The sequence below is a fragment of the Dipodomys merriami genome, unplaced genomic scaffold (assembly GCF_024711535.1).
Source record: "Dipodomys merriami isolate MVZ:Mamm:240054 unplaced genomic scaffold, mDipMer1.0.p SCAF_1, whole genome shotgun sequence".
Classification (NCBI taxonomy): domain Eukaryota; kingdom Metazoa; phylum Chordata; class Mammalia; order Rodentia; family Heteromyidae; genus Dipodomys; species Dipodomys merriami.
Genome location: NW_027202270.1, coordinates 142,884,005 through 142,910,082, shown reverse-complemented (window position 1 = coordinate 142,910,082; position 26,078 = coordinate 142,884,005). Strand labels below are relative to the sequence as shown.

Below are 26,078 nucleotides of genomic sequence, written 5' to 3'. Positions count from 1 at the left end.
TTTTCTTACTGGTGATTTTTAAGAGTTTTTCATATATTTTGGGTAGCAGTTTTTATATTTCTTTAACAAATATTTTCTCTCTCTCTCTCTCTCTGCCAGTCCTGGGGCTTGAACTCAAGGCCTGGACACTGTCCCTGAGCTTCTTTTGTTCAAAGCTAGCACTCTATCACTTGAGCCACAGCGCCACTTCTGTTTTTTTCTGTTTATGTGGTACTGAGGAATGGAACTCAGGGCTTCATACATGCTAGGCAAACACTCTATCACTAAGCCACATTCCCAGCACTCTCATTTTTTTTTTTGGACACAACCTTATTATAAAAGATTTAATAATAAAGTGGCTATAGTGGTCCAAACCTATAATCTAAGCACAGGCAAAGGGGAAGCAGAAGAAAATCATGAGTTCCCAACTAGCCTGTCTCTAACAATAAAACCCCAATAAGCCAGAACCCCATGGCTCATGTCTGTAATCATAGCCACGTGGGAAGCTGAAAATGGGAAGAAGACAGTTCGTGATCAGACCAGCAAAAAAAAAAAAAAAATTTGAAAAATCCCTTCTTGATCAATAGCTAGTGACAAGTGCCTAACTCCTCAAGTGCGTAAGAGACTAAATTAAGAGGACTGTGGTTCCAGGCCAGCTGAGGTAGAAAAATCTATTGGACTCTTATTTTCAAAGAAAGAAGCTGACTGGTAGAATATACCCTTCACTCCCAGCAATATGAAAGTCTAGAAGTAGTAAAATCATAGCTCAGATGCCTGGGCAAAAAGCAAGGTCCTATCTAAAAAATAACACAAGAAAAACAGAGGTAAAGGTTGTGTCTCAGCATTATCACAACCAGCCTAGGAAACACTAGACCCTTAGTTCAAAACCCAAGTACTGCCACACAAACAAAATAAATAAATATACAAGATTCAAATAATGCATTTACAACCTTGATCTCCATAAATACCTCCTGGACTAAATTGTTCAGAAAATTATGACAAAAATTTCTGTACATGCTCAGAATGAAAACTTTTTTTGGTGTTGGTCTTAAGAGTTTGAATTCAGGGCTTGAGCATTGTCCTTGAGCTTTTACGTTCAAAGCTAGCGCTCTACCATTCCACTTGTAGCTTTTTTGGGGGAGGTGAGGGGGGTGTGGCGGTAAATTGGAGATAAGAGTTTCTCAGACTTTCCTGCCTGAACTGGCTTCAAACCAGGATCCTCAGACCTCAGCCTCCTTAGTAGCTAGGATTATAGGCATGAACCACTGCCACCTGGCTGGAAACAATTTTTTTTAGATAAGTTTTTTATTGTGAAAATACTGTACAGAGGGGTTACAATTACATGAGCAAGGTAATGAGTACATTTCTTATCAAGCATTGTTGCCCCCTCCTTTGTTTTTCCCCTACCATCCCTTCCCTACCATCTTCACAACCATACTCCCTCATCGCGGCGCCGCTCCACCCCTCTCCCCCGCAACCCCCCCCCCCCCCCCCCCCCCGCGCCATATTTGCAATGGGTCAACCTGTATCCCTATTTAAACAATTTGTTTTTTCCCTTCCCCTCCTCAAATTATTCCCATAGGGAAGGGACATACAAAACATCAAAAAAAAAAAAAATCACATGGTGCCTTATAAATAAATATGTTAGGAACAGCCAGGCACCACTGGCTCATGCCTGTAATCCTAGCTACTCAGGAGGCTGAGATCTGAGGATCTCCGTTCAAAGCCAGCCCAGGCAACTAAAGTCCATGAGACTCTCTGGAGATTGGAGTCTCAGGGATTTTCCTGATTTGGGCTGGCTTCGAACCATTATCCTCAGATCTCTGCCTCCTGAGTAGCTAGGATTACATGGGTGAGCTGATGGCGCTGGCTATGAAACTTTTTTTTTTTTTTTAAATCGGTCGTGGGGCCTGGGCACTGTCCCTCAGCTCTTCAGCTCAAGGCTAGTGCTCTACCACTTGAACCACAGTGCCACTTTTGGCTTTTTCTGTTTATGTGGTGCTGAGGAATCGAACCCAGGGCCTCATGCATGCAAGGCTAGCACTGTACATACCACTGAGCCACCTTCCCAGCCCCTGAAACTCTTTTTTTTTTGTCGGTCGTGGGGCTTGAACTCTGGGCCTGGGCGCTGTCCCTCAGCTCTTCAGCTCAAGGCGAGGGCTCTACCACTTGAGCTACAGCACCACTTCCGGTTTTCTGGTGGTTTATTGGAATAGGAGTCTCACAGTCTTTCCTGCCCGGGCTGGCTTTGAACCGCGATCCTCAGATCTCAGCCTCCTGAGTAGCTAGGATTACAGGCGTGAGTCACCAGCGCCCGGCTCCTGAAACTCTTATATCCAATTAACTACCAAAAAGCTGGGAAGGGGCTGGGAAGGTGGCTCAGTGGTAGAGCGCTTGCCTACCTAGACAGCGCCCAGGCCAGAGTTCAGGCCCCACAACTGGACCCTCCCCCCCCCAAGAAAAAGCTGGGAAGTGCAGCTGTGATTTAAATGGTAAAGCCTTGGGCACAAAAGCTCAGGGACAGTGCCCAGTCCCTGAGTTCCAGCACTAGGACTACCCCTCCAATAAATAAATAAACATATAAACTAATAATGTAAACACATTGTTATTCTGTGAACAATGTAAATATATTACCTCTAAAACCATAAATTAATGATACTAAAAAAACAACAAAATGGGTCACCATTGAAAAATGTAGTGAGTCTACTCACTGACAGTGAGTCACCCAATTGGTAAATGATTCTATAAACACTACTCACATCTGGGCCATAGGGCAATGTTGATTACATTTGTTTCCTCATAACTTTTGTCTAGATTTAATAATTGTTTTATTTTTGGTTTGATCCTAAGCACCACCAAAAAATAATGATATAACTTTCTTTTTCAAATTGGCTCTTTAAGTGATGTTTTATATACTTATTTCTAAAATAAGCCCAGAAAGCTAGAAATCATTCTCACCCAATTTCCTTTGTCATAGGACTTTCTTCATTAAATTAGAATTGTATGCTGTGCCACATTGTTGCATATCAAACCATAAACTCCCTGGGATGGGCAATGTACCTTTTTATCATCTACTCATACAATGCCTAGCACACAACAGGAATTCAGTAACTGCTCACTGAACTACTAGAATGGCTCATTTTTCCCATGCAAAATTGTTATTGCCACTAACAATTATTTCCTAACATTATGAGGGAAGAGAAGACCCAGAAGTTATAAAACTTAGATAGTGTAGCTTATAAAGCTGTGCCCAATAGCTCCTTTATTTTATAGATGCCTAAGCTTCTAGTACCTCATTTTGCTATTAATATTCCATTAAAAAATGATTATATCCAAAATACTTGATCACATACCTGAAAAGTAACCATATCCCAAAATCCATCCAGGTCTGTACAAGTAGTCTCTTTTTCACCTCGCTTATATTCACAGTCATTCACCAGTCCTTCAAACTGTTTGAATCTTTCCTTCATAAGGAGTCTTGTTTGACCTACTGCTGTTCGAATAAGATCTTTAGCTAAAAGAGATAAGAAATTAAGTTAAAAAGACAAGACTAGACTTTTACAGCAAGACAACTAAATGACAAGACTATTTAATGAATTATTAAAATCTAATATCTAGAAGGTGCTGGTGGCTCATGCCTATAACCGAGGCTAAGATCTGAGGATTGTGGTTTGAAGCTAGCCCAGGCAGGAAAGTCCATGAAACTCTTATTGCCAATAAACCACTCAGAAAAAGCCAGAAGTGATGCTATGGCTCAAGTGGTAGAGCACTAGCCTTGAGCAAAAGAAGCTTAGGGAGAGCACCCAGGCCCTGCGTTCAAGCCCCAGAACTAGGAAAAAAAGAAAAAAAATTCAATATCCTAGGGCTTATAGAATCAAACTCTTACAAAACAAGACAAAAAAAGTCTGCCACAAACTTTGTCATATGAATATTGAGCATTAGCTATTTGCTTCAGTTCCTACTAATAATTAGCAATGTATGTAATAGACAGCATTCCACTTCTCTCATGTAGTAAGAATTTAACCTCAAATAATTCATTGCACATTAAGTACCTAAGGATTTCATACTGTCAGCACATAAAGTTTTTTCTAAATAGCTTTGCCATGTAATAAGAATCTTTTAAGAAAATCCTTTTCATATTAAGATTAATTTTGATTCAGAAAACATTTTTTTTTTTTGGTAGGTTGTGGGGCCTGAACTCTGGGGCTGGGCACTGTCCCTCAGCTCAAGGCTAGCACTCTACCACTTGAGCCACAGCGCCATTTCCAGCTTTTTCTGCTTATGTGGTCCTGAGGAATTGAACCCAGGGCCTCATGTATGCAAGCCAAGCATTCTACCACTAAGCCACCTTCCCAGCCCCCAGAAAACATTTTTGTGTAGATAAGACCAAATACTGGTAGCACTCATTTTTTAAAAATCTCAAAATACATGCACATTTTTATTTATTTTTGTGCTAGTACTGAGGCTTGAACTCAGGGTCTCATGCTTGTCTGGCATTTTTGCTCATGGCTTGTGGAATCCATTTGAGTCACACCTCTAATCCCACTATTTTGTTGGTCAATTTGATGTAAGTGCCTTTTAGATTTGTCCACCTGGGCTGGGTTTGACTCTGATTCTTATATCTCAACCTCCTGAGTAGCTATGGTTATAACTGAGCCACCAGGCACTCAGATACACACATCTCTTATCCCACTATAACACAGATAGGGAATATATGCTAAATAATAAAATAAAAAAAATTCTTACTATTTTGAGAAATAATGACACTACAAAGTTGGATTTTTATGTTTCAGATAAATACAATCACATTAAAAGAAACAAAGCTAAGACATCAACAAATACAAGTGCTCTGACCGTCATCCGGAATGTCCAATTCAAACAAAGCTAAGACATCAACAAACACAAGTGCTCTGACCGTCATCCGGAATGTCCAATTCAAGCTTCCTGTCCCACTCAAGGCAGACGGTGGTTAATTTCTCAGTTTCTGACTGCAGGATCTGTCTACAATTATGACATAGATTTCAATTTTACAAGTGCTGTCCACACTAGTACTGGTATTAGCATTATATTATGATATCTAATATTAGGAAAATCGAAAACAGGTACAATATACATTTTTCAAGAGTTCAGCTTATTCTGTAAGTAAAATCCATACATTTTTATATTCAAATTCATAAATGTAACTCAATATTTTGTGTGTGTCTGTCATTCTACACCTACAATTTACAAGAATCCACTTGAGGGCTGGGAAGGTGGCTCAGTGGTAGAGTGCTTGCCTTGCATGCCTGAGGCCCTGGGTTCGATTCCTCAGCACCACATAAGCAAAAAGAAAAAAGCCGGAAGTGGTGCTATGGCTCAAGTGGTAGAGCGCTAGCCTTGAGCTGAAGATCTGAGGGACAGTGCCCAGGCCCAGAGTTCAGGCCCCACGACCGGCCCCCCCCCCCCAAAAAAAAAAAGAATCCATTTGATAGCCAGGCTCTGTTGGCTTACACCTATAATCCTAGCTACTCAGGAGGCTGAGAACTGAGGATCACGGTACAAAACCAGCCAGGACAGGAAAGTCCATAAAACTCTTATTTCCAATAAACTATTCAGAAAAAGTTGAGAGTGTCACTGTGGTTCAAGTGGTAGAGCACTAGCATTGAGCAAAAAGAAGCTCAGGAACAGCACCTAGGCTGAGTTAAAGCCTCAAGACTGCTAGGGTAGGCAAGAGATCCACTTGACTTCAGCCTAGGATTACAGGTGTGAGCCACCTGCACCTGGCTCAAAAGTCTACTTTTTTTTTTTTGTTTTTTTTTTTTTTGCCAGTGATGGTGCCTGAACTCTGGGCCTGGGCACTGTCCCTCAGCTCTTCAGCTCAAGGCTAGTAGTGCTCTACCACTTGAGCCACAGCACCACTTCCAACTTTTTCTGCTTATGTGATGCTGAGGAATGCATGCAAGGCAAGCACTCTACCACTGAGCCACCTTCCCAGCCCCATGTTTTTTGTTTTTTTTTTGTTTTTTTGATCAGTCATGGGGCTTCAACTCTGGGCTTGGGCACTATCCCTCAGCTCTTCAGCTCAAGGTGAGCGCTCTACCACTTGAGCCACAGTGCCACTTCCAGTTTTCTAGTGGTTTATTGGAGATAAGAGTCTCATGGACTTTCCTGCCCAGGCTGGCTTTGAACCATGATCCACAGATCTCAACCTCCTGAGTAGTTAGGATTACAGGCATGAGCCACCGGTGCCCGGCTCAAAAGTCTACCTTTTAAGCTAACACTGCTAGCTTGTTCTCTTGTTTGTTTTTGTTTTTGGTGCCAGTACTAAGGGCTTGAACTCAGGGACTAGCGCTCTCACTTGGCTTTTCCACTGGCTGGCACTCTACCAGGTGAGCTACAGCCCCATTTCTGTGTTCTTGTTTTTCTAAAATTTTGGAGTCAATGGGCTGGGAAGCACCACATAAGCAGAAAAAAAAAAGCCGGAAGGGGCGCTGTGGCTTGAGTGGTAGAGTGCTAGCCTTGAGCTGAAGAGCTGAGGGACAGCGCCCAGGCCCAGAGTTCAGGCCCCACGACCGGACCCCACCCCCCCCAAAAAAATAAAATTTTGGAGTCAAATATTCTTTAGTATGTATTGGATTCTCTGATATTTCCTATGGAACAAGGCTACCCAAGTACCTACCAAGAACAAATTGACGCTAAATGGGAGTCAAGTGACAGGGCTGATAGGATCTATCTCTCTGGTTATTAGGCAATGGTTCTTACCTGGAGTCAGGCACATTTGATGATGCCTGCAGGCTTTTTTTTTTTTAAAAAAAATCATTATTACTAACTTGGCATGCTATGAAATCCCCACAACAAGCACATAATTCTAAAATGTCAATAATGGTAAAGTTGAGAAACCTATGTCTGAGGAAAGTTGAATCTGTTTTTACACAAAAAGCATCTCAGCACATATGGGAGGTAAAACAGTACAGCTGCTATGGAAAACTGTATAGCAGTTGCTCAGAAGTAGAATTACAATCTGAATTAGCAATTTCACTTCTAAGTGTATGCCCCCCCAAAGAACAGAAAGCAGAGCCTCAGGTGTTTATGAGGCCAAAACATAGAAGCACCCTGAGTGTCCCTGACAGGGGAATGAGTGCTACTCACACTTAAAAAAGGGAAATTTGAGTATACGATATATAAAATCAAAGCTAGTCACAAAAAGATAAATACTAGGCACAAGTGTGTAATCTCAGCACTCAATGAGCTGAGACAGGAGACCCGTTTCTTTTGAGATCCTGCTGCAAAAAAATAAGAGAAAGAAATTATTTCTTCAAACTTAAGATAAAAAAAGAAAAAGGGGGACTCTTTCCACCTCTTCCATCAGCTTCACAGAGGGAAAAATTGAAGATAGTTTTTGTTTCTGAGCTTAAAAGAAAAATTTTGTTGCTTATATTCAGTGGCAAAACATGTAGTGATTCAGTTGTAAAACATTAACAAACTAGAAGGGCTGGGAAGGTGGCTCAGTGGTAGAGCGCTTGCCTTGCATGCCAGAGGCCCTGGGTTCGATTCCTCAGCACCACATAGCAAAATGAAAAAAAAAGCTGGAAGTGGCGCTGTGGCTCAAGTGGTAGATTGAGAGCCTTGAGCTGAAGAGCTGAGGGACAGTGCCCAGACCCAGAGTTCAGGCCCAAAAAAAAAAAAAAAAAAAAAAAAAAAAATTAACAAACTAGATAATCTCTAAAATCCTTTGTACTTTGAAAATTTTATGCTCTAGGAAGAGCTAAATTAAGCTGGGCACACTGGTGGCTCATGCCTATAATCCTAGCTACTCAGGAGGCTGAGATCTGAGGATTGTGGTTTAAAGCCAGCTCGGGCAGGAAAGTCCATGGTACTCTTATTTCCAATTAAACACCAGAAAACTGGAAGTGACTCTGTGGCTCTAGAGGTAAAGCACTAGTCTTGAGCTGAAGAGCTCAGTGACAGTGCCCAGACCCAGAGTTCAAGCCCCAAGACAAAAAAAGAAAAAGGAAGGAAGAAAGAAAGAAAAAAAGAAAGAAAGAAAGAAAGAAAGAAAGAAAGAAAGAAAGAAAGAAAGAAAGAAAGAAAGAAAGAAAGAAAGAGCTGAGTTGGTTATCAAGCATATAAAATATTCATAATAAAATAAATGAGTAGCTAGGCGTTGATGGCTCACATCTGTAATACTAACTAATCAGGACACTGAGAAATGAGGAACAAGATTTGAAGCCACACTGAACAGAAAGTGCCTAAGACCTTTACAGCAAAAAGGTGCAAGTGGAAATGTAGCTTAAGAGGCAGAGTGGCAGCAAAAAAGCTTAAGGGACAGCTCCCAGGCACTTAGTTCAAGCCTCAGTACTGGCACAAACAAAAAACTAAAACAGCCAAAAATTACCCAAATGAAGTAACTATGGTGAGATAGTATTTCTCACCTACTTGAATATGAAATCAGAATATAATAGTATACATTATACACAATGGGTTAATATTTTTAGAAAAGAAAAATGTTAAATTTATGTATATATGCATTATTCTGAAAAAATTCACAAGAAATGATTAATTCTGACTTCTATGGAAGGCTCAATCTATGGGGTTGGGACAGTACATTGGGAAGGATATTTTTCTTTGAACTGCAAAAGATTATGCAAGGGGATTACAATTTAACCTGTACATCTAAGTATCAGTGTTCTTCACAGTGACCCCTTCTATCTTTCTCACCATCCCACTTCATGCTTCCTCCTAGACTCATTTCACATTTCCAACTTCCACTTCCTTCCTCACATATGTACATTAAATATTCTGGTTGTACTTGGCCCCTGCTCCCTTTTTCATTCAGCTCCACCTGCCTCCATAAGCCCTGTCCCTCCCCCTTAAACATCTTGTTTCAGGTTTCTAATGAGATTTGTTACATATTTTCCTACCCTTTGGGTAAGAAACCACACAGAACGTATTAGTTACTGGAAAAATTAAAATTTAGTAAATTAATAAATTTAAGAATTTAAGTGTAATAATTAGTATATGTCTAGGATCCTAGCAGATGAGTACTATAGCTTAATAGTTATGTACATATGACCATATAAGATGATGCTAAGCAAATAAACTCCAAGACATGGACACAAACTGTTTTTGTTGTTGTTTTAAATGTACTATGTGATTTCTTTTTTCTTTTGTGTTCCCCCCCCTATGGTTTAATCCCCTGTTATTACTGTATTTGATTTTGGTACCCTGGGTACCGTATACACGTTTATCTGAATTAGGGAAGGGAAGGGGAACAACAAAATAGTGAGACAAAGGACAAGGAGGAACCAATGCAACAGCAATACAAGAAAATATGTTGGAAATGATCTGTACTACTTGTTGGGGGAGGGAAGGAAAGTGGGAGAAAAATGAGGGAGAGGGTTAACAAGTTCGACAAGAAATATACTTACTACCTTACTTATGTAACTGTAACCCCTCTGTAAATCACCTTGACAATAGTTTTTTTAAAAAGTTAAGTGAGAACATCCAGAGTAAGTTTCCCCCCCAATTTACTATTTTAAATATTTGCACATAAAATTAAGCATGTTCAATGTCTATACAAGATTGCAAAATTTTTCTGCTAGGAACAAGCAGACAAACCTGAAATATGGCACGTCGTGCTGTGGCTGAGATATCTGACCTTCATTTATTTCAAGTGATGGGGCTTCTTTTATCGGAAGGCAATTTGAGTTTTTAGTAGCAGCTTCCTTCTTACTTAAGCCATGTTCTACAAATTAAAGAAACCATTACATATAAATCCTCAAATTTACATGTACATCTTCCTTCTCTGTCTATATTCCTTATTCCAACTTTGTCTACCTCTGAACTCTATGGTCAAAAAGAGCTCCATAATCCAGGAAAATAAGTCATATAAAAACTGAATTAAAATACTGTACCTTCTTCACTAACAGGTAGAGAACTCAAAGGACATTGCAATTTCTTCAAATCTTGCTGTACTGTCTTGGTAGAGTTAGTGATACATTGTTGGGCCAAGATTTCTTCTCTTGCTTGCGTCTTATCACTAAATACAATAGCAAAAATGCATTTCATTAAACATGCACTCCACATATCTGGGAGATTTCAAAAATCTAAGATAAAACAAATGTTTCCAGTTTTGTTTGTTTGTTTTGGTGTTTCTGAGAAAGGGTCTTACTATGTAGCCCAGGCTGGTCTTGAACTCCCAATCTTCTTGCCTCTCCCAAATACTGAAAATTTTGAGCATAAGCTATTATGTCTTTCTTCCTTCTCTTTTCCTTCCTTCTTTCTCTTCCCTTCCTCCTTTCCTCCCTCCCTCCCTTCCTTTCCCCTTCCTTCCTTCCTTCCTTCCTTCCATTCCTTCCTTCCTTCCTTCCTTCCTTCCTTCCTTCCTTCCTTCCTTCCTTCCTTCCTTCCTTCCTTCCTTCCTTCCTTCCTTCCTTCCTTCCCTCTCTCTGTTTTATTTTGCAAGGTAATAATCTAAAAACCAATGGGCCATCAACACTTACTGTTTTGAAATTCCAAAATCTCTTAATGGAACATAGCACTAGCACTCTTAGATGATATTGAGTAGTTTCTACTGTATTTGCTTCCAACTAGTCCTAATCTTTGCAAAGTTACCCTGTCTTCTGACTCTCTTACACACCTTGCACGTTGCTAGATGTGTGTTGGAAAACAAAAAACAAAAGAACAACCTCACAGGTTAGGCACTGGTGGCTCATGCCTATAATCCTACTCAGAGGATAAAATCTGAGGATCATGGTTTGAAGTAGCCCAGGCAAGAAAGTCTGTGAAACTATTTCCAGTTAACCCCCCCAAAAGCTGGAATTGGAGCTATGGTTCAAGTGGTAGAATGCTAGCCTTGAGCAAAAAAGCTCAGGAACAGTACCCAGGCTCTGAGTTCAAGCCCCCAGACTAGCACAAAAATAATTCTCAAAAAGAAAAACAAAGATAAAGAAAAGCCCTATTTGAGCATCATGTCTTCTAAAAAGTTACAACTTTGGGGTTATGGAGGAATACTTAGTCGTAGGCTGTTTACCTACATGTGCAAGACCCTTGGCTCAATCCCCAGCAATGCTGGAGGAAAAAACAAACAGGGCTGGAAATGTAGCTTAATGGTAGAGTACTTGCCTAGCTCTGGGTTCGATTCCTCAATACCTCATAAACAAAAGTGGCACTGTGGCTCAAGTGGTAGAGTGCTAACCCTGAGAAAAAGAGGCTCAGGGACAGGGCCCAGGCCCCACGTTCAAGTCCCAGGACTGGCAAAAAAAAAGAAAGAAAAGCATTTGTTGACCCCTCTCTTATACAGGTAAGAGGGATTATGTGTGGTGGCTTTTCAAGATCATATTCTTACCCTTCCGGTTTTAAAGGGTCCCAGGTATAACTAGGTGTCAAGAATGCACTGGCACTTCTGGGAGTCAAGGGAGTTACTTGATAGGTCTTCAGACCATCTAGAGGCTGAAACACAAAATCCTGAGGTGCAAAGGAATTCTTTCCTCTTGTTTTTGCTGGATATGTCTTAGGCAAATTTTCCATTTCTGGTAATACTCCATCTATCTTAGGTAAGTTTTCCATTTCTGGTAAGCCTCCATCTGGATCCATTACATTTGTTGCATTGATTTGTGAATCTGAAGTATTTTCTTTACTATCAAGCTTAAAAGAAACAACCTAGAAATAAGTAAAGAGAATAGAGTAAGAATTTCTGTTCTAGGGATGTATTTAATTTTGCCAGGATCTCACAATGTAGCACTGTTTCACCTTGAATGCACTACAGGCTGGCCTCAAACTCACAATTCTCCTGCCTTAGCCTCTCTAATGCTGGAATTATATCATGCCTAGCTCAGCCATTTTTTTCATATGCTCGAAAGTATGACAAATTCAGCTGTACCTTCCAACTACATAATTTGAGACATAAAAACCAAATACAATTAAATTATACATGTAATCAAGAGGGCAAGCTATTAAAACCACTGCTAATCTAGAAAAAGATTCAATCCTTGTCAAAGGAATAAATTACACCTTAAAACAAACTAAAATACATGAAAACATTTACTCAACTAACAAACATACCTTGGCTGACAAATGTGGCTTAAATGGAAGGCTGCTTGCCTAGCATGTCCTGGTTTCAATCCCCAGGACAACAACAACAATGACGATGACAACGACGATGATAACGACGACGACAACAACAACTATTAAATAAAACTAAAGACTAAAGAAAAAAAATGACCAAAACTCGATCTTAGAAGGTATAGCAATGGTAGAGAAACTGCCTATAATCCTAGCTATCCAGGAAGCTAAGATTTGGATCATGATTCAAAGCCAACCCAGGAAGGAAACTATCTCCAATTAATCATCTAAGAGCCCAAACTGGAGCTATGGCTCAAGCAGTGGAACACTACTCCTGAGCAAAAAGTCTCAGGGAAAGTACGTAGGCTCTGAGTTCAAGAGCTGGTATGTTAAAAAAAGAGAATAGAGGAAGAAGTAGGAGATGAGGCAAATTCACAAACTATGTTTTACTTAAATTACATGGAGAGGCCAAGTGTCTGAGCCTCATATATTTAATTCTAGCTAGTCACAAGGCTGAGACCCAGAAAAAAAAAATCTGTTTGAAACCAGCCAAGATGGAAAAGTCAGTGAAACTCCAAAATAACCAGCAATAAAGTCAGCTGGAGGCATGAATCAAGTGGTACAGCCCCAGCCAAGCTAGCAAGTGAAAGCCTGAGTTCAAGCTCTAGTACTGGTGTGTACATGCACACACAAACACCACTCCCAACCCTCCCAATAAAAACCCAAATAACCTGTCTTCCTTAGTGGAGCTATATTAGGTTTTTAGTAAGAATCTTACCAGGTTTCTTACTTTACAGGATATATCTTTTTTTTTCCCTTTGGTGCTGTTCCTGAGGTTTTTCTCAAGGCTAGCACTCTACTACTTTAAGCCATAGTGCTGGTGGTTTTCTGGTGATAAAAGTCTCACAAATTTTCCTACCCCAGCTGGCTTCGAACTGCAGCTAACTGCAGTCCTCAGATCTCAGCCTCCTGAGTTGCTACGATTACAGGAGTGAGTCACCAGCACCCAGCTCAGCATTTCTTTAAATATATACCTCCAAACAGTGACTCTTTCAAGGACTTTATTAAATGCTCTTCTAGATGTTGTCAGAAACCTGCAAATATGCAGGTGTTCTATATTGAAGATGGGAAAGCAAACCAACCAACCAAATAAACAAAAACACCCCCATAACTGTAACTTGCCCAAAGTTAAGCAGCTAACTGGGAGCAGAGACAATATTCTAACCCAGATTTACCTGAACCCAGATAAAATTTCACCCTACTCCATCCTAGCTATTTCTCACCAAATGGCTTTGCCCTCAGTCATGTTTTTATTATTTTTCTCAATATTTTTTTCTTTTGTCAGTCACAGGGCTTGAACTCTGGGCCTGGGTGCTATCCCTAAACTCTTCAGCTCAAGGCTAGCACTCTACCATTTGAGCCACAGTGCCACTTCTGGTTTTCTGGTGGTTTACTGGAGATAAGAGTCTCACGGACTTTCCTGCCCAGGCTGGCTTTGAACCATGATCCTCAGATTTGAGCCTCCCAGACTCCTGAGAAGTTAGGATTACAGGCATGAGCCACTGATGCCTAGCAATTTTTCTCAATCCTTTTGTTCACACTGGCCGAGTGCCAGTAGCTCACACCTATAATCTTAGCTACTCAGGAGGCCGAGATCTGAGGATTTCAGTTCAAAGCCAGCCCAGGCAGGAAATCCATGAGACTTTTATCTCCAATAAACCACCAGAAAACTGTAAGTGGCACTGTGGCTCAAGTGGTAGAGTGCTATCCTTAAGCTGAAGAGCTCAGGGATAGCACTCAGGCCTAAAGTTCACGCCCCATGACCAACAAAAAAAACAAAAACAAAAACAAAAACAAAAAAAACACAAAAAAACCTGAAAGACACCTGAAAAAAAAATGTTAACAACAAATCCTCATGATACTTACTTATGGTTCAATGACGTTTAATACACATGTGGATTAACTTTAAGTAGTTCTGTATGAAAGTAGTAATGAGACTTCAAAGGACCTAAAAATAAACAGAGGTTTGTACTCTTACCTTGTCAGGTTTTGTTTCTATCTTTCTGGCAGGTCTCCCTTTATTTGGTGCCTTTCTTTCTGGTTCATTAACTAAAATAAAAATGAAATAAGATACTTATTTCATGGAGCTGGGAAAGTGGCTTAGGGGTAGAGTGCTTGCCTGGTATTCATAAAAAAGTCCTGGGTTCGATTCCTCAGTACCACATAAACAGAAAAAGCCGTAAGTGGCACTGTGGCTCAAGTAGTAGAGTGTTAACCTTGAGCAAAAGCAGCTCAGGGACAGTTAGTTCCCAGGCTCTGAGTTAAAGCCCCAGGACTGCCCCCCCGCCAAAAAAAAAAAGTCCATTTCAACTGGACAGAAAATGCTGCTCTTTGACTGGGCCATGAGCTATGGGATTTATTTCAGACTCAAGATCACTTCACTTGTTGTAGTGACAGACTTCAACTCTGAGCCATACTTCTTGAAGACCCCAAACAAAGGTCTCAAGTATTAAGTTAATTGAAGATCCTATTAATAGGCATATATGATTTTGGAATGTGAAATTTTAAAGTTCATTTTCTGCAAACTATGCAGTAACTTCCTTGTTTCTGATACAAAGTATGGATTTCTATGTCTTCCCATTCTAATCTGAAAGCTGCTGGGTGGGGGATGGGAAGCCAAATGAAAGAATTTACCTTTGCAATATGGCAGAACTGTTACTTTTTTGGATTATCCTACTCAACTAAGAGTGTTATATGTTCATATCACTATAAGAAAAACAGCCATTAAAGCCTTGTTATTCCATCAATAAAAAAAAAAAAAAAGAGTCTTGGGCTGGGAAGGTGGCTCAGTGGTAGAACGCTTGCCTTGCATGCATGAGGCCCTGGGTTTGATTCCTCAGCACCACATAAGCAAAAAGAAAAAAGCCGGAAGTGGCGCTGTGGCTCAAGTGGTAGAGTACTAGCCTTGAGCTGAAGAGCTGAGGGACAGTGCCCAGGCCCAGAGTTCCAGCCCGACAACCGACAAAAAAAAACAAAAAACAAAAAACAATTCTGTTCTTAGTGACTAAATGGATGAACTGGGATTTATTGGGCCTTTAATTTTTCACTTTGAAGCATTACTTGCCCTAGTGTAGGTGCTTCAACATTCCAGCACCCAGCGTGAAATTGAAAGTCAGAGCTCAGCACCTACCTTTAGGACTAAAAACTCCCAAGTACTTCTTCTTTTGTTTGTTGGTTATGGGGCCTGAACTCTGGGCCTTGGCTCTGTCCTTCAGCTCTTCAGCTCAAGGCACTCAATCACTTGAGCCCTGGTGTCATTTCTAGCTTTTTTCTGCTTATGTGGTGCTGAGGAATCGAACCCAGGGTCTCGTGCATGCAAGGCAAGCATCTACAACTGTGCCACCTTCCTAGCCCACCAATTTCCTTCTTTCCTACTACAAAGCACATGCTGATTCTAAAACTAAAGGGCCAGGCGCTGGTGGCTCATGTCTGTAATCCTACCCAGGAAGATGAGATTTGAGGATTGGTTCAAAGCCAGTCCAGGCAGCAAAGTCCATGAGATTCCTATCTCCAATTAACTGCCAGAAAACCGAAGTAGCACTGTGCCTTAAAATGGCAGAGTGCTATCCTTGAGTGAGAAAGCTCAGGGACAGTGCCCAGGACCTGAGTTCAAGCCCCACGACTGACATTCTGACATACATACATACATGCATATAGCTCAAGTGGTAAAGGACTAGCCCAACAATCACACAGCCCTTATTTCAATCCACAGTTCCACACCAAAAAGTGAAAGTATATTAAAAAACCTCCAAGACCCAAACACCCCAGTTCAGTCACTGGATCAGGAAATGGTTCTTACCGTTGGCAGCTCTTGTGATAGGCTTTCTTGTTATGGTAGATGAGACTGTTTTGGCAATCTGCTTTGTCACCTGAGTAGCTGATCGAGTCACTCTCATTGGCACAGACACGGTGGGCTGTACAACTATATGAAAAATAATCAAGTGCTGTTGGTTATTCATAAACTATTACTGTAGTAGCTTCAGAGTTTGTTATAATAAGTGCTAACACTCCTACCTTTTTTCTGTTTGTCCAACGCTATCTTTTCAGAACTCTGTCTCTGACCAGGTCGGATTGGTACAGCATCACTTCCATTACTAATCTGTTTAAGAGATCAGGTACTATGTGATTTAACTACATAATGACTGAAATCACATTTTAAACTGTAAAATGATAGCTAAACGGAATCGTGGTCATTGTAAATTCCTCATAAAAAACAAATTTGCTAATGCAAACAAAATGAAAAGTTTTCCGTTTTGGTTTTTTTTTTAATTTAAAATTTTTTTTTTTGTGAAAATACTGTACAGAGGGATTACAATTACATGGGCAAGATAATGAGTACATTTCTTTTCAAGCATTGTAACCTCCTCCTTTGTTTCCCCTTTCCATCCTCCCCTCACCCATTCCTCCCCCCCTACCAAAGTTGTAAAGTTCGTTTTTCCACATAACGACTTGTACATCTCATTGTTGCAATGGATCCACCTGTATCCCTATTTAAACGATTTGTTTTTCCCTTCCCCTCCACAAATTATACCAACATCAAATACAGTGAAAGCAGGGGTTATACCATGGGGGAGGGACATACAAAGCAACAAAGAAATCATCTTATAAATGTGTTAGAAACAATCATTTGAATACATATCTTAGGGTTCATTTCCCTAACATCAACTTATCTGACCATTTCTGCTTGACTCAGACATATACTAGTTATTGCAAATAAGGGAAACCATGGGACCTAAGTTTCTTTGGGCCTGGCTTACTTCACTTAATATAATTTTTTCCAAGTCTTTCCATTTCTAACAAATGGGGCAATGTCATTCTTTCTGATGGAGGCATAGGATTACATTGTGTATATATACCACATTTTCTTGATCCATTCATCTACTGAGGGGCATCAAAGGCCACACTAAAGCTACCAGCATGACTCTGTTTATTGCAGCATTATTTACCATAGCTAAGGTAAGTTTTCTGTTTTATATAAATTTCTTTATATCTTTTTTAGTCCTAGAATTTACAAAATACTAATCTTTCTTTTTTTTTGACAAAAATTATGCTGAATATGTTGCTCTCTCTAGAATGATCACAAATTCATAAGCTCTAGTAATCTCCCATTTCTGTCACTCTAGTAGCTGGAATTATAGACATTAGCCACCATGCCTATTAAAAATAGGCTGACTAGCCCGGGCGCTGGTGGCTCATGCCTGTAATCCTAGCTATTCAAGAGGCTGAGATTTGAGGATATGGTTCAAAGCCAGCCTGTGCAGGAAAGTTCGTGAAACTCTTATCTCCAATTAACTACTAGAAAGCCAGAAGTGGTACTGTGGTTGTTGAGCACTAGCCTTGAGTGAAAGAGCTCAGACAGTGCTCTATGAGTCCTATGACTGACAGAAAAACAAACAAAAAAAAAAACAAAACCAAAAGAAAGAAACAGCTGACTAGTTGGGAACTTGTAATCCTAGCTACTCAGGAAGCTGAGATCTGAGAATCTCAGTTCAAAGCCAGTCAGGACAAGAAAGTCTAAGAGACTCTTTTTTTTTTTTTTTGTCGGTCGTGGGGCTTGAACTCTGGACCTGGGCGCTGTCCCTCAGCTCTTCAGCTCAAGGCAAGCGCTCTACCACTTGAGCTACAGCGCCACATCCGGTTTTCTGGTGGTTTATTAGAGATAGGAGTCTCACGGTCTCTCCTGCCCGGGCTGGCTTTGAACCGAGATCCTCAGATCTCAGCCTCCTGAGTAGCTAGGATTATAGGCGTGAGCCACCAGCGCCCGGCTAGTCTAAGAGACTCTTATCTCCAATTAATCACCAAAAAGCCAGAAGAGCTGCCACTCCAAGGGAAGAGCACCAGTCTTAAGCAAAAAAGCTCAAGGACAACCACCTAGGCCTTAAGTTCAAGCCTCAGGACCAGCACATAAAATTTAGCTGGCCAGGAAAAGCCATAGCTCAAATGGTAGATACAGCATCAGCTGGGGGCAAGTGACAGGATAAGAGGAACAGAGTTCAACTCTCAGTAACATCATTTTTTTTAAAAAAGAAAAAAAAAGTGACTATAGTTTTCTATTGGTTCTTAAAAACTTCAGGCATATTAAGGGATCCTATGGCTCACACTTGTAATCCTAGCTACTCAGGAGGCTAAAATCTGAGGACTGAAGTTCAAAGCCAGCTGGGACAGAAAAGTCTATGAGACATCTCCTATTAATGAGTAACTGTGAGGGAAAAAGCCAATCTATAGAGCAACTCCCTGAGTTTAAGTCCCAGTACTGGCATACATGCACTTATATGCACATACACATACATATATAAAAAACTTTTGAAGTATATCCTAAATAGAACTCTTCTTCATAGTTCATTTATTCACTTCGTTAAAGACTTAACCCCAAAAACTACTATCTCGGAAAGGCTCTTACTGATGGCCCAAATAAAAATCTACATCCAGCTAGAGGCATGGCTCAAGCCACAGCAGAGTACCTGCCCAGCAATCATGAAGCCCTGAGTTCAAACCCCAGTACAAAAAAAATCCATAAAATAGTAAGAACTTTATTTTTCAGATAAGGCATCTCATCTTTGCTCTGGTTGCTGAAGACCTATATCCTCCCACCTAGTAGCTGGAATTACTAGCACTACTACCATACCCAATTTGTTTGTTGTTGGGGGTCTCTGCTGGCTTAAACATCACCTTCCAGACCTCCTCCTAAGTAGCTGAGATTATAGGCATAAACTACTCAACACAGAACATCTGTCATTTTAGTAACAATCATTTAGTATCAACTACACCTTAGTCTGTCCCATTTGGTCTTTGGCCTTTGATCTTGTAATCCGGACATTAGATGGAATAGCCTATAAACAGACATAAGAACACCAAGTTAAACAAAATGAACTGGTACAAGTTTATTTCAATGTCTCATTAGGAAACGAAATTCCCAAGCCAGATGCTGGTGGCTTATGTGTTGTAATGCTGACTAGTCAGAAGGCTGAGATCTGAGACTAGAATTTGGAAGCCAACCCTGGCAGAAAAGTCTGCAAGACTCTTTATCTCCAGTAAACTACTCAGAAGCCAGAAGTGGTACTGTGGCTCAAGTGGTAGAATGCTAGCCTTGAGCAAAAGAAGCTCATGGATAGAGCCCACAACTAGAGTTCAAGCCCCAGGACCAGCAAGAGAGAAAGACAGAGAGAGAGAAAGAAAGAGAGGTGAGAGAGACAGAGACAGAGACAGAGAGAGAGAAAGGAAAGGAAGGCAGGAAATTCCCGATTTAAAACTAAATTTTATCTTTACTGATTTATAGCATAAATATACCTGTTAATTTAAATTTCTATCAATGAAGGACTAAGAAGAAAGGTGTTAGTCACTTCATTTCATAAAGAACATTCTAGTTAAAAAAACAAGTTTATTTCAGATTACAAATTCACAAATTTACCTTTTTCCCCTCAGCTTTCAGAGCATTCTGGTTTGTTAAAAGAAAGCAAGGAGTATCAGGTCTATAAAGACCTACTTTAAATACTCCTTGTTTAGCCTTTTCTCTTTGTTCTTTCAGTTTTTTAAGTTGTTTTTCTTCTTTGTACTTCTGGAGCATTTGTCTTCGTTCATCACTTTGGACAGCTTTCATTGATCCTAAACAGGAAAAATTAAAATCAAACACAGTATATAAAACATTTCAGATGAAAAAGTACAGCAGGGCTAGGAATGTGGCTTAGTGGTAGAATGCTTGCCTAGTATGCATGAAGCCCTGGGTTCCATTCCTCAATACCACATAAACAGAAAAAGCCAGAAGTAGCACTGTGACTCAAGTGGCAGAGTCCCAGTCTTGAGTAAAGGGAAACTCAGGGACAGTGCTGAGGCCCCAAGTTCAAGCCCCAAGACTGGAAAAAAAAAAAAGTACAGAAAGCATAAAAAAATTATTGTGTTCTACTTCAAAATAATTCTAATAACTTTGCTAATTCTTCAATACTAAACAAAAGTTCACAAGATATTTGAACCACTAGTCTTTTTAAAATGTCTCTTCCTCTACGCTTCACTTGCAGAAATACTTACTAAATGTTTGCTATACTTTGGCATGTTTTAATCTCACTTTTCAACTAACTTGTATAGTTACCAAGCCTAGATACTGGCCTTTAATGAGTCTCATTCTGAAATATGCCCTTTTGTTGTTCTCTTTCACACTGATTAAGGCTGATCTGTGTAACAAAGAAGAGCCTCCCAAGTAGCTAGGATTATGGGCACACATCATTAGCATCAGGTTCTTTTCTCTTATTTTGGTTCTTATTTCTTTATTTGGGTCTTTTCTTCTGAATGGACCCAAATCATTTGAGCAAACCCCTAAGCATGTCCAAATGAATTCTGCAGTCTAAGTCATACTTCCATTGGCAAAGTATTTGTATTTCACAGCTTCTTTGGTCAGCCTATTTTTATGCTTCTTATCAATTTACCTTCTCCAGATTTACCCAAGTTCTAGAAAGTACTAGGTTCCTCATAGGCAATCTAGATAATACATTGCTGTATATATATTTGGTAAGTGAATAGTTTTCACCTAGCTAGTGATACATTCAGCCTTAACATTAAGTTAACAGCTTAGTTGTAGAAAACATAATTATTTAGAGTGATATTTCCTAACTCCATTCTTTTGGTTAGTTTTTTCTTTTAAGACACAGGCTTTAAACCAATTCTTTTAAAACATTTAAAATTACAATAGATCATTACTTACTTGTCTTGATACTGGTCTCTGGAATAAGGTCTTGAGCAGTCTCATCTATGTTAACAAGAACTCTACCTCCCAAGGTTGGAATGTTGACATCCTTCAAACCAAAGTGTCTATTTCGTTCATATTCTTTATATCTGTTTTCTTTCTGGGATAGTGATTTTCTATGAGCAATTTTAGTTCTAATCATATCAGTACTTAAATCCTTTCTGTGACGACTGGCAAAACGTGATGAAGACATCCTGACAGGGAAGAGAAATACAAACCAACTTAAATGGATTTTCATCTTCTTTAGAAAACTAAGATTCCAGTTTTTATCATATTCCAGTGCATTTCATATCCCACCTCAGAGTCCACTGAAATAAAAATATTAAAATGTATCATAAAATAAACATGTGACAATGGAGAATGGAAAAAAGGTTATCAAAGGGCAGACTCAACCACCTGTTGGGGTTCTAAATCGGAATTTATTTAATAGATGAGGTTCAGTCCAGGAAAACCATAGTCAAGAACATACTCAAATTATCATAGAGAACACCAGGGAAAGATATGGTGAAAATAAGTAAAGGATAGTATATAGAACAGTTTCTTTAGCCTTCCTCTGGTGATGAATAGTCTATTAGTTCTATTCATTCCAAAAAATGGAACAGCTGTCAGGCACTGGTGGCTCATATGGAGGCTGAGATCTGAGGATTGAGGTTCAAAGCCAAACCAGGCAAGAAAGTATGAGATCTTATCTCCAATTAAGCACCAAAAGAACTGAAAAGGGAGCTGTGGTTGAGCACTAGCCTTGATGGGAAAAAAATAAAAGCTCAAAGACAGCACCCAAGACTTGAGTTCAAGTCCTAAGACCAACAAGAAAGAAAAGAATGAGAGACAGAGAGAGAAAGAAGGGAGAGAAAGAGAAAGAGAGATAGAGGAGAAGAGAGAGAGAGAGAAAGAGAAAGAGGAAGAGAAAGAAAGAAAGAAAGAAAGAAAGAAAGAAAGAAAGAAAGAAAGAAAGAAAGAAAGAAAGAAAGAAAGAAAAAGAAAGAGAAAGAGAGGGGGAGGGAGGGAGAGAGGGAGGAAGGGAAAGAAAGGGAGAAAGGAAGGATAAAAGGGAGAAAGGAAGGGAGAGAGGAAGGAAGGAAAAAGGCAGAGAGAAAGAAAGGAAGAGAGGAAGGAAGGAAAAAAGGAGAGAAAAAGAAAGGGAGGGAAGTAGGGAGGGTAAAAAGGGAGGGATGGTGGGTTAAGCAAGGTGGCACAAGCCTACACCTATAATCCCAGCATTGAGCCTGAGGCAGGAGGATTCAAAATTCAAGGTCAACCTGGACTACAACTCTATCTAAAAATAAAAATTAAAAATTAAATAAAAAACCCAAACCAGCAAAACACACATTAGACATGCAGGGATAAAACAAAAACAAGTAGTTGGATATACAAGATTGAAAAAAAGGTTTTCAAGGAAATCCTTAGAGATATGCTTACCAAAATGCCCTATTAGTTTTGCTCATGCAAAAGCCTGGTAGTTTACAAGGACAACAAAGACAATGTCATGAGGTCTAACAGTATATCCAGTTGAGGAGAATAAGTCAAAGTAGAGAAACAGGTCTTGTTATCCAGAATAAAAGCCCTGTAGATAGCCAAGTGATGATGGCTCATACCTGTACAGTAATCTTAGATAACTCAGGAGACAGATCTGAGGATTGTGGTTTGAAATCAACCAAGGGAATGTGGTTTAGTGGTAGAATGCTTGCCTCACATGCATGAAGCCCTGAGTTCAATTCCTCAGTACCACATACACAGAAAAAGCTGGAAGTGCCTGGCGCTGGTGGCTCACTCCTATAATCTTAGTTACTCCGGAAGCTGAGATCTTAGGATCTCCATTCAAAGCCAGCTAGGGAAAGAAAGTCCATGAGATTCTTATCTCCAGTAAACCACTCAGAAAATCGGAAGTGGCGCTGTGGCTAGCCTTGAGCTGAAGAGCTAAAGCCCAGGCCCAGAGCTGAAGACCCATGACCAACACCCCCCTCAAAAAAAAGCTGGAAGTGGCCCTGTGGTTCAAGTGGTAGAGTGCTAGCCTTGACCAAAGAAGCTCAGGGACAGTGCCCAGACTCTAAGTTCAACCCCATGACTGGACAAAAAAAAAAAAAAGAAAGAAAAGAAGGAAACCAACCAAGGAAGCAAAGTCTGTGATAGACTCATCTCCAATTAACTGCTAAAGTTGGAATTAGAACCGTGGACCTCAACCTTGAGCAAAAAAAGCTAAAGGACAGTGCCTAGGCCCTGAGTTCAAGCCCCAGTACAGGCACAAAAAGGAAAGGAAAGGAAGGGAAGGGAAGGGGAGGGGAGGGGAAGGGAGGGGAGGGAGGGGAGAGGAAGGGAGGGGAGGGGGGGAGGGGAGGGGGAGGGGAGGGGGAGGAGGGGAGGGGAAGGGAGGGAAGGGAAGAAAGAAAGAAAAAGTCATACAGGTGCTATGATCAGGAGGTTAAAAGTTATAGGTACTGTGTTGGAATAAAAACAGCTTCTATCATTATACTCTTAACACCTGGTGACAAGAGCCAAGCAAGTAGTTTTACAGTAGACACCAGCTGTATGGCTTCTATTTCAATCTAATTCTGATTCTACCTTGGCATCAGATCCTACAGGTATTTTTTTTTTTGGGGGGGGGGAGGTCCGGTCGTGGGGCCTGAATTCTGGGCCTGGGCGCTGTCCCTCAGCTCTTCAGCTCAAAGCTAACACTCTACCACTTGAGCCACAGCGCCACTTCCGGCTTTTTTCTTTTTGCTTATGTGGTGCTGAGGAATCAAACCCAGGGCCTCATGCATGCAAGGCAAGCACTCTACCACTGATCTACCTTCCCAGCACCAAGATCCTACAGGTAAAGGGCTTACTCATCAATCAGACTGACCTGGCCCAAAGGTGCAGGTTGTTTGCTTGTGCTACTTACAAACCCTCCTCCTCAGGTTTTTACTAAATTTACTAATTTACCAAAGACCTCCAAACCCAGGGAAATGCTTTCCTCCTCATGTCTTCTGGTTTATTAGAGAGGACATTAAAAAGGATATAGATAAAGAAATGCATAGGGTAAGATATGTGGGAAGTAGCACAAGTCTTTCTTGCAAACGCTATTTGGAAAAACTCTCTGTAAACCTCCATGTGTTTCTATCTAAAAGCTCTCTAAACTTTTTCCTTTTCCTTTGGGGGGGGGGTGAGCAGTAGCAGTCATAACTGATTAAATTATGGTCAACTTTAGACCAAAATTGATCAACTCAGTCTCCAACCTCTCTCTTCTCAGGAGGCTAAGGTTGGAGTTGAAATACCCTCTAAAGCAATTTTGACCTTTCCAGTGAACAACTCCCACCTAGAAGCCAGCTCTCTGAGTAAGTTAATTCATTAGCTTATAGAAGGTATTACTTAAGAGTCTAGGATTTTAGGAATTGTGTGGCAAAAATTCAGTGACAAATACCAAATAGTTTACAATGTCCCAGTCATACAATACTCTTCAACACGAACTTGAAAAATCCACCAAAAAAGCTCTAAGGAAAAATTGGAGTGGGCGAGGTGGCACATGCCTGTATCCCAGCACTCCAGTTCATGAAGGCGGATCAAGAGCACAAGGCCAGCCTGGGCTACTTAGCACTGTCTTAACAAAATAAAAGGTCCATCTGATCCGGATGCTATACCATCTCCCTAAAAAGCTCGGGGAGAAGTGGCAATGGGCATTCATTTCATGAAGGACTTTCCTCTCTCATCGAATGGGAGGAAAAGGAGCATACAGATCACATATATGTATACATATATATGCACATATAATATACATTACACACACACACATATCATGGTGGGCGGGTGTGTGCGCTGTCCCTTAGGTTGTTTTTGTTGTTGTTCAAGGCTGGCGCTCTATCATTTGAGCCATAGCTCCACTTCTGGTTTTCCATTGGCGATAGTCTCATGGACTTTTCCGCCCGGGCTGGCTTCGAACCGTGATCCTCAGCAGTCAGTCCCCTGAGGGACTAGGGCTAGGCTTGATCAAATAGTAAATGTATTTTTAATGATCACACTAGCCATAAAGGACAGTTCATATGTAGTATCCAGTTAGAGGTCCATTAACTGCCTGCATCAGCACGGGTGCAAGGTGGACCCCAGACCAGGCATCCTGACTGCGTTCACACACACAAACGCCTTCTTTGGCTGATTGTCTGGGAAGTCAGTCAGAATCCTCCGGACTCACCGGATCTGGGAGGAGCTGCTGGAACAGAATGAGGGCGGGGGGGGGGGGGATGCCAAACGTCTCATCCCGCGGAGCACCGGGCCCCGCAAAGCCCAAACCAGACCGTGGCACAGAGCGACGACTTCCCGGGGGGAGGGGGGTGGCGGTCACGGGCCGCGGGCCACCCGCTCCCGCAGAGGCCTGAGGTAGAACCGGCTCGCAGCCCGGTCCTCACACCGCTAGACGCCCACCCAGCGCGGGCCAGCGTCCTCCCCCACCTCCCGACCGCAGCTTACCTGACGCACAGCTCGGTGAAACCTCAGCTAAATAAACCCTGGCAGAATCCTCGGGGTCGGGACAAACTCCGTGTGCTCCGACGCAGAAACGCCTACCAGCCAACACCGCGCAAAATTCAAACTTCCGGCCCGGGCTTCTGATTGGAGGGCCTTTAACCAATACTTCCGGGGGGGGGGAGCTCCCGCCCCTTCCTCTCGGCGAGACATGCGATAGGTTCCCTCGGCGCGATGTTTGAATTGATTGAAAGGCCACGCGACAGTTCAGAGGATGCGTGTGACGGGGAAAAGAGGCGGGATCGCCACGGAAGAAGGGTCGCGCCGAGCCCAGTTGTCGTGGACAGCCTGCTGGGTCCAGACCCGGGCATTGTGTCTCACGTCAGCTTGCGCTGCTTCCCTGGAGCTTCATCCGCTTTTGGGATCCACTTCGCAGGGATTTTTGTTTGTTTTGTACGGGTCCTGGGGTTTGAACTCAGGGTCTGGAGTCTGTCCCTGAGCTATTGTGCTCAAAGCTGGCATTCTACTCCTTGAACCACAGCTCCATTTCCGGCCTTTTGATAGTTAATTAGCGGAGAGACGCTCACAGCCTTTTCTGACTAGGCTGGCTTTGAACTGCGATCTTCAGACCTCAGCCTGCGTAGTTAGGATTCATACGTGTGAGCCACTGGCACCAGGCTCTCGGGGCTTTTTTTTGGGGGGGGGGGAGGTGGAGGGGGGTAGGAGACAGTCCTGGGACTTGAACTCAGGGCCTGGGCACTGTCCCTGGGCTTCTTTTGCTCCAGGCTACCATTTGAGCCACAGTGCTACTTCTGGCTTTTTCTGTTTA

The 26,078-nt window shown here is 41.4% G+C and overlaps 1 protein-coding gene across 4 annotated transcripts in view; it reads right to left on the bottom strand.

Moving 5' to 3' along the window:
- The window catches only part of Dlgap5 (DLG associated protein 5), a 44,474-nt gene extending 19,106 nt beyond the window's left edge, over positions 1–25,368 (bottom strand). For 3 of the 4 annotated variants that reach the window (XM_070032995.1, XM_070032998.1, XM_070033011.1), the window contains exons 1-12: positions 25,256–25,368; positions 20,774–21,009; positions 19,490–19,683; positions 18,849–18,911; positions 16,096–16,180; positions 15,881–16,003; positions 14,060–14,130; positions 11,306–11,619; positions 9,873–9,997; positions 9,577–9,703; positions 4,895–4,980; positions 3,333–3,493 (exon numbers count right to left, since the gene is read on the bottom strand). In XM_070032995.1, the coding sequence (XP_069889096.1) occupies positions 3,333–3,493; positions 4,895–4,980; positions 9,577–9,703; positions 9,873–9,997; positions 11,306–11,619; positions 14,060–14,130; positions 15,881–16,003; positions 16,096–16,180; positions 18,849–18,911; positions 19,490–19,683; positions 20,774–21,008 (1,584 nt within the window). In that variant the 5' untranslated portion in view covers position 21,009; positions 25,256–25,368. The remainder of the gene's footprint in view (positions 1–3,332; positions 3,494–4,894; positions 4,981–9,576; positions 9,704–9,872; positions 9,998–11,305; positions 11,620–14,059; positions 14,131–15,880; positions 16,004–16,095; positions 16,181–18,848; positions 18,912–19,489; positions 19,684–20,773; positions 21,010–25,255) is intronic. The other variant, XM_070033005.1, reaches the window with a different exon arrangement.
- Positions 25,369–26,078: the final 710 nt, after the last annotated feature.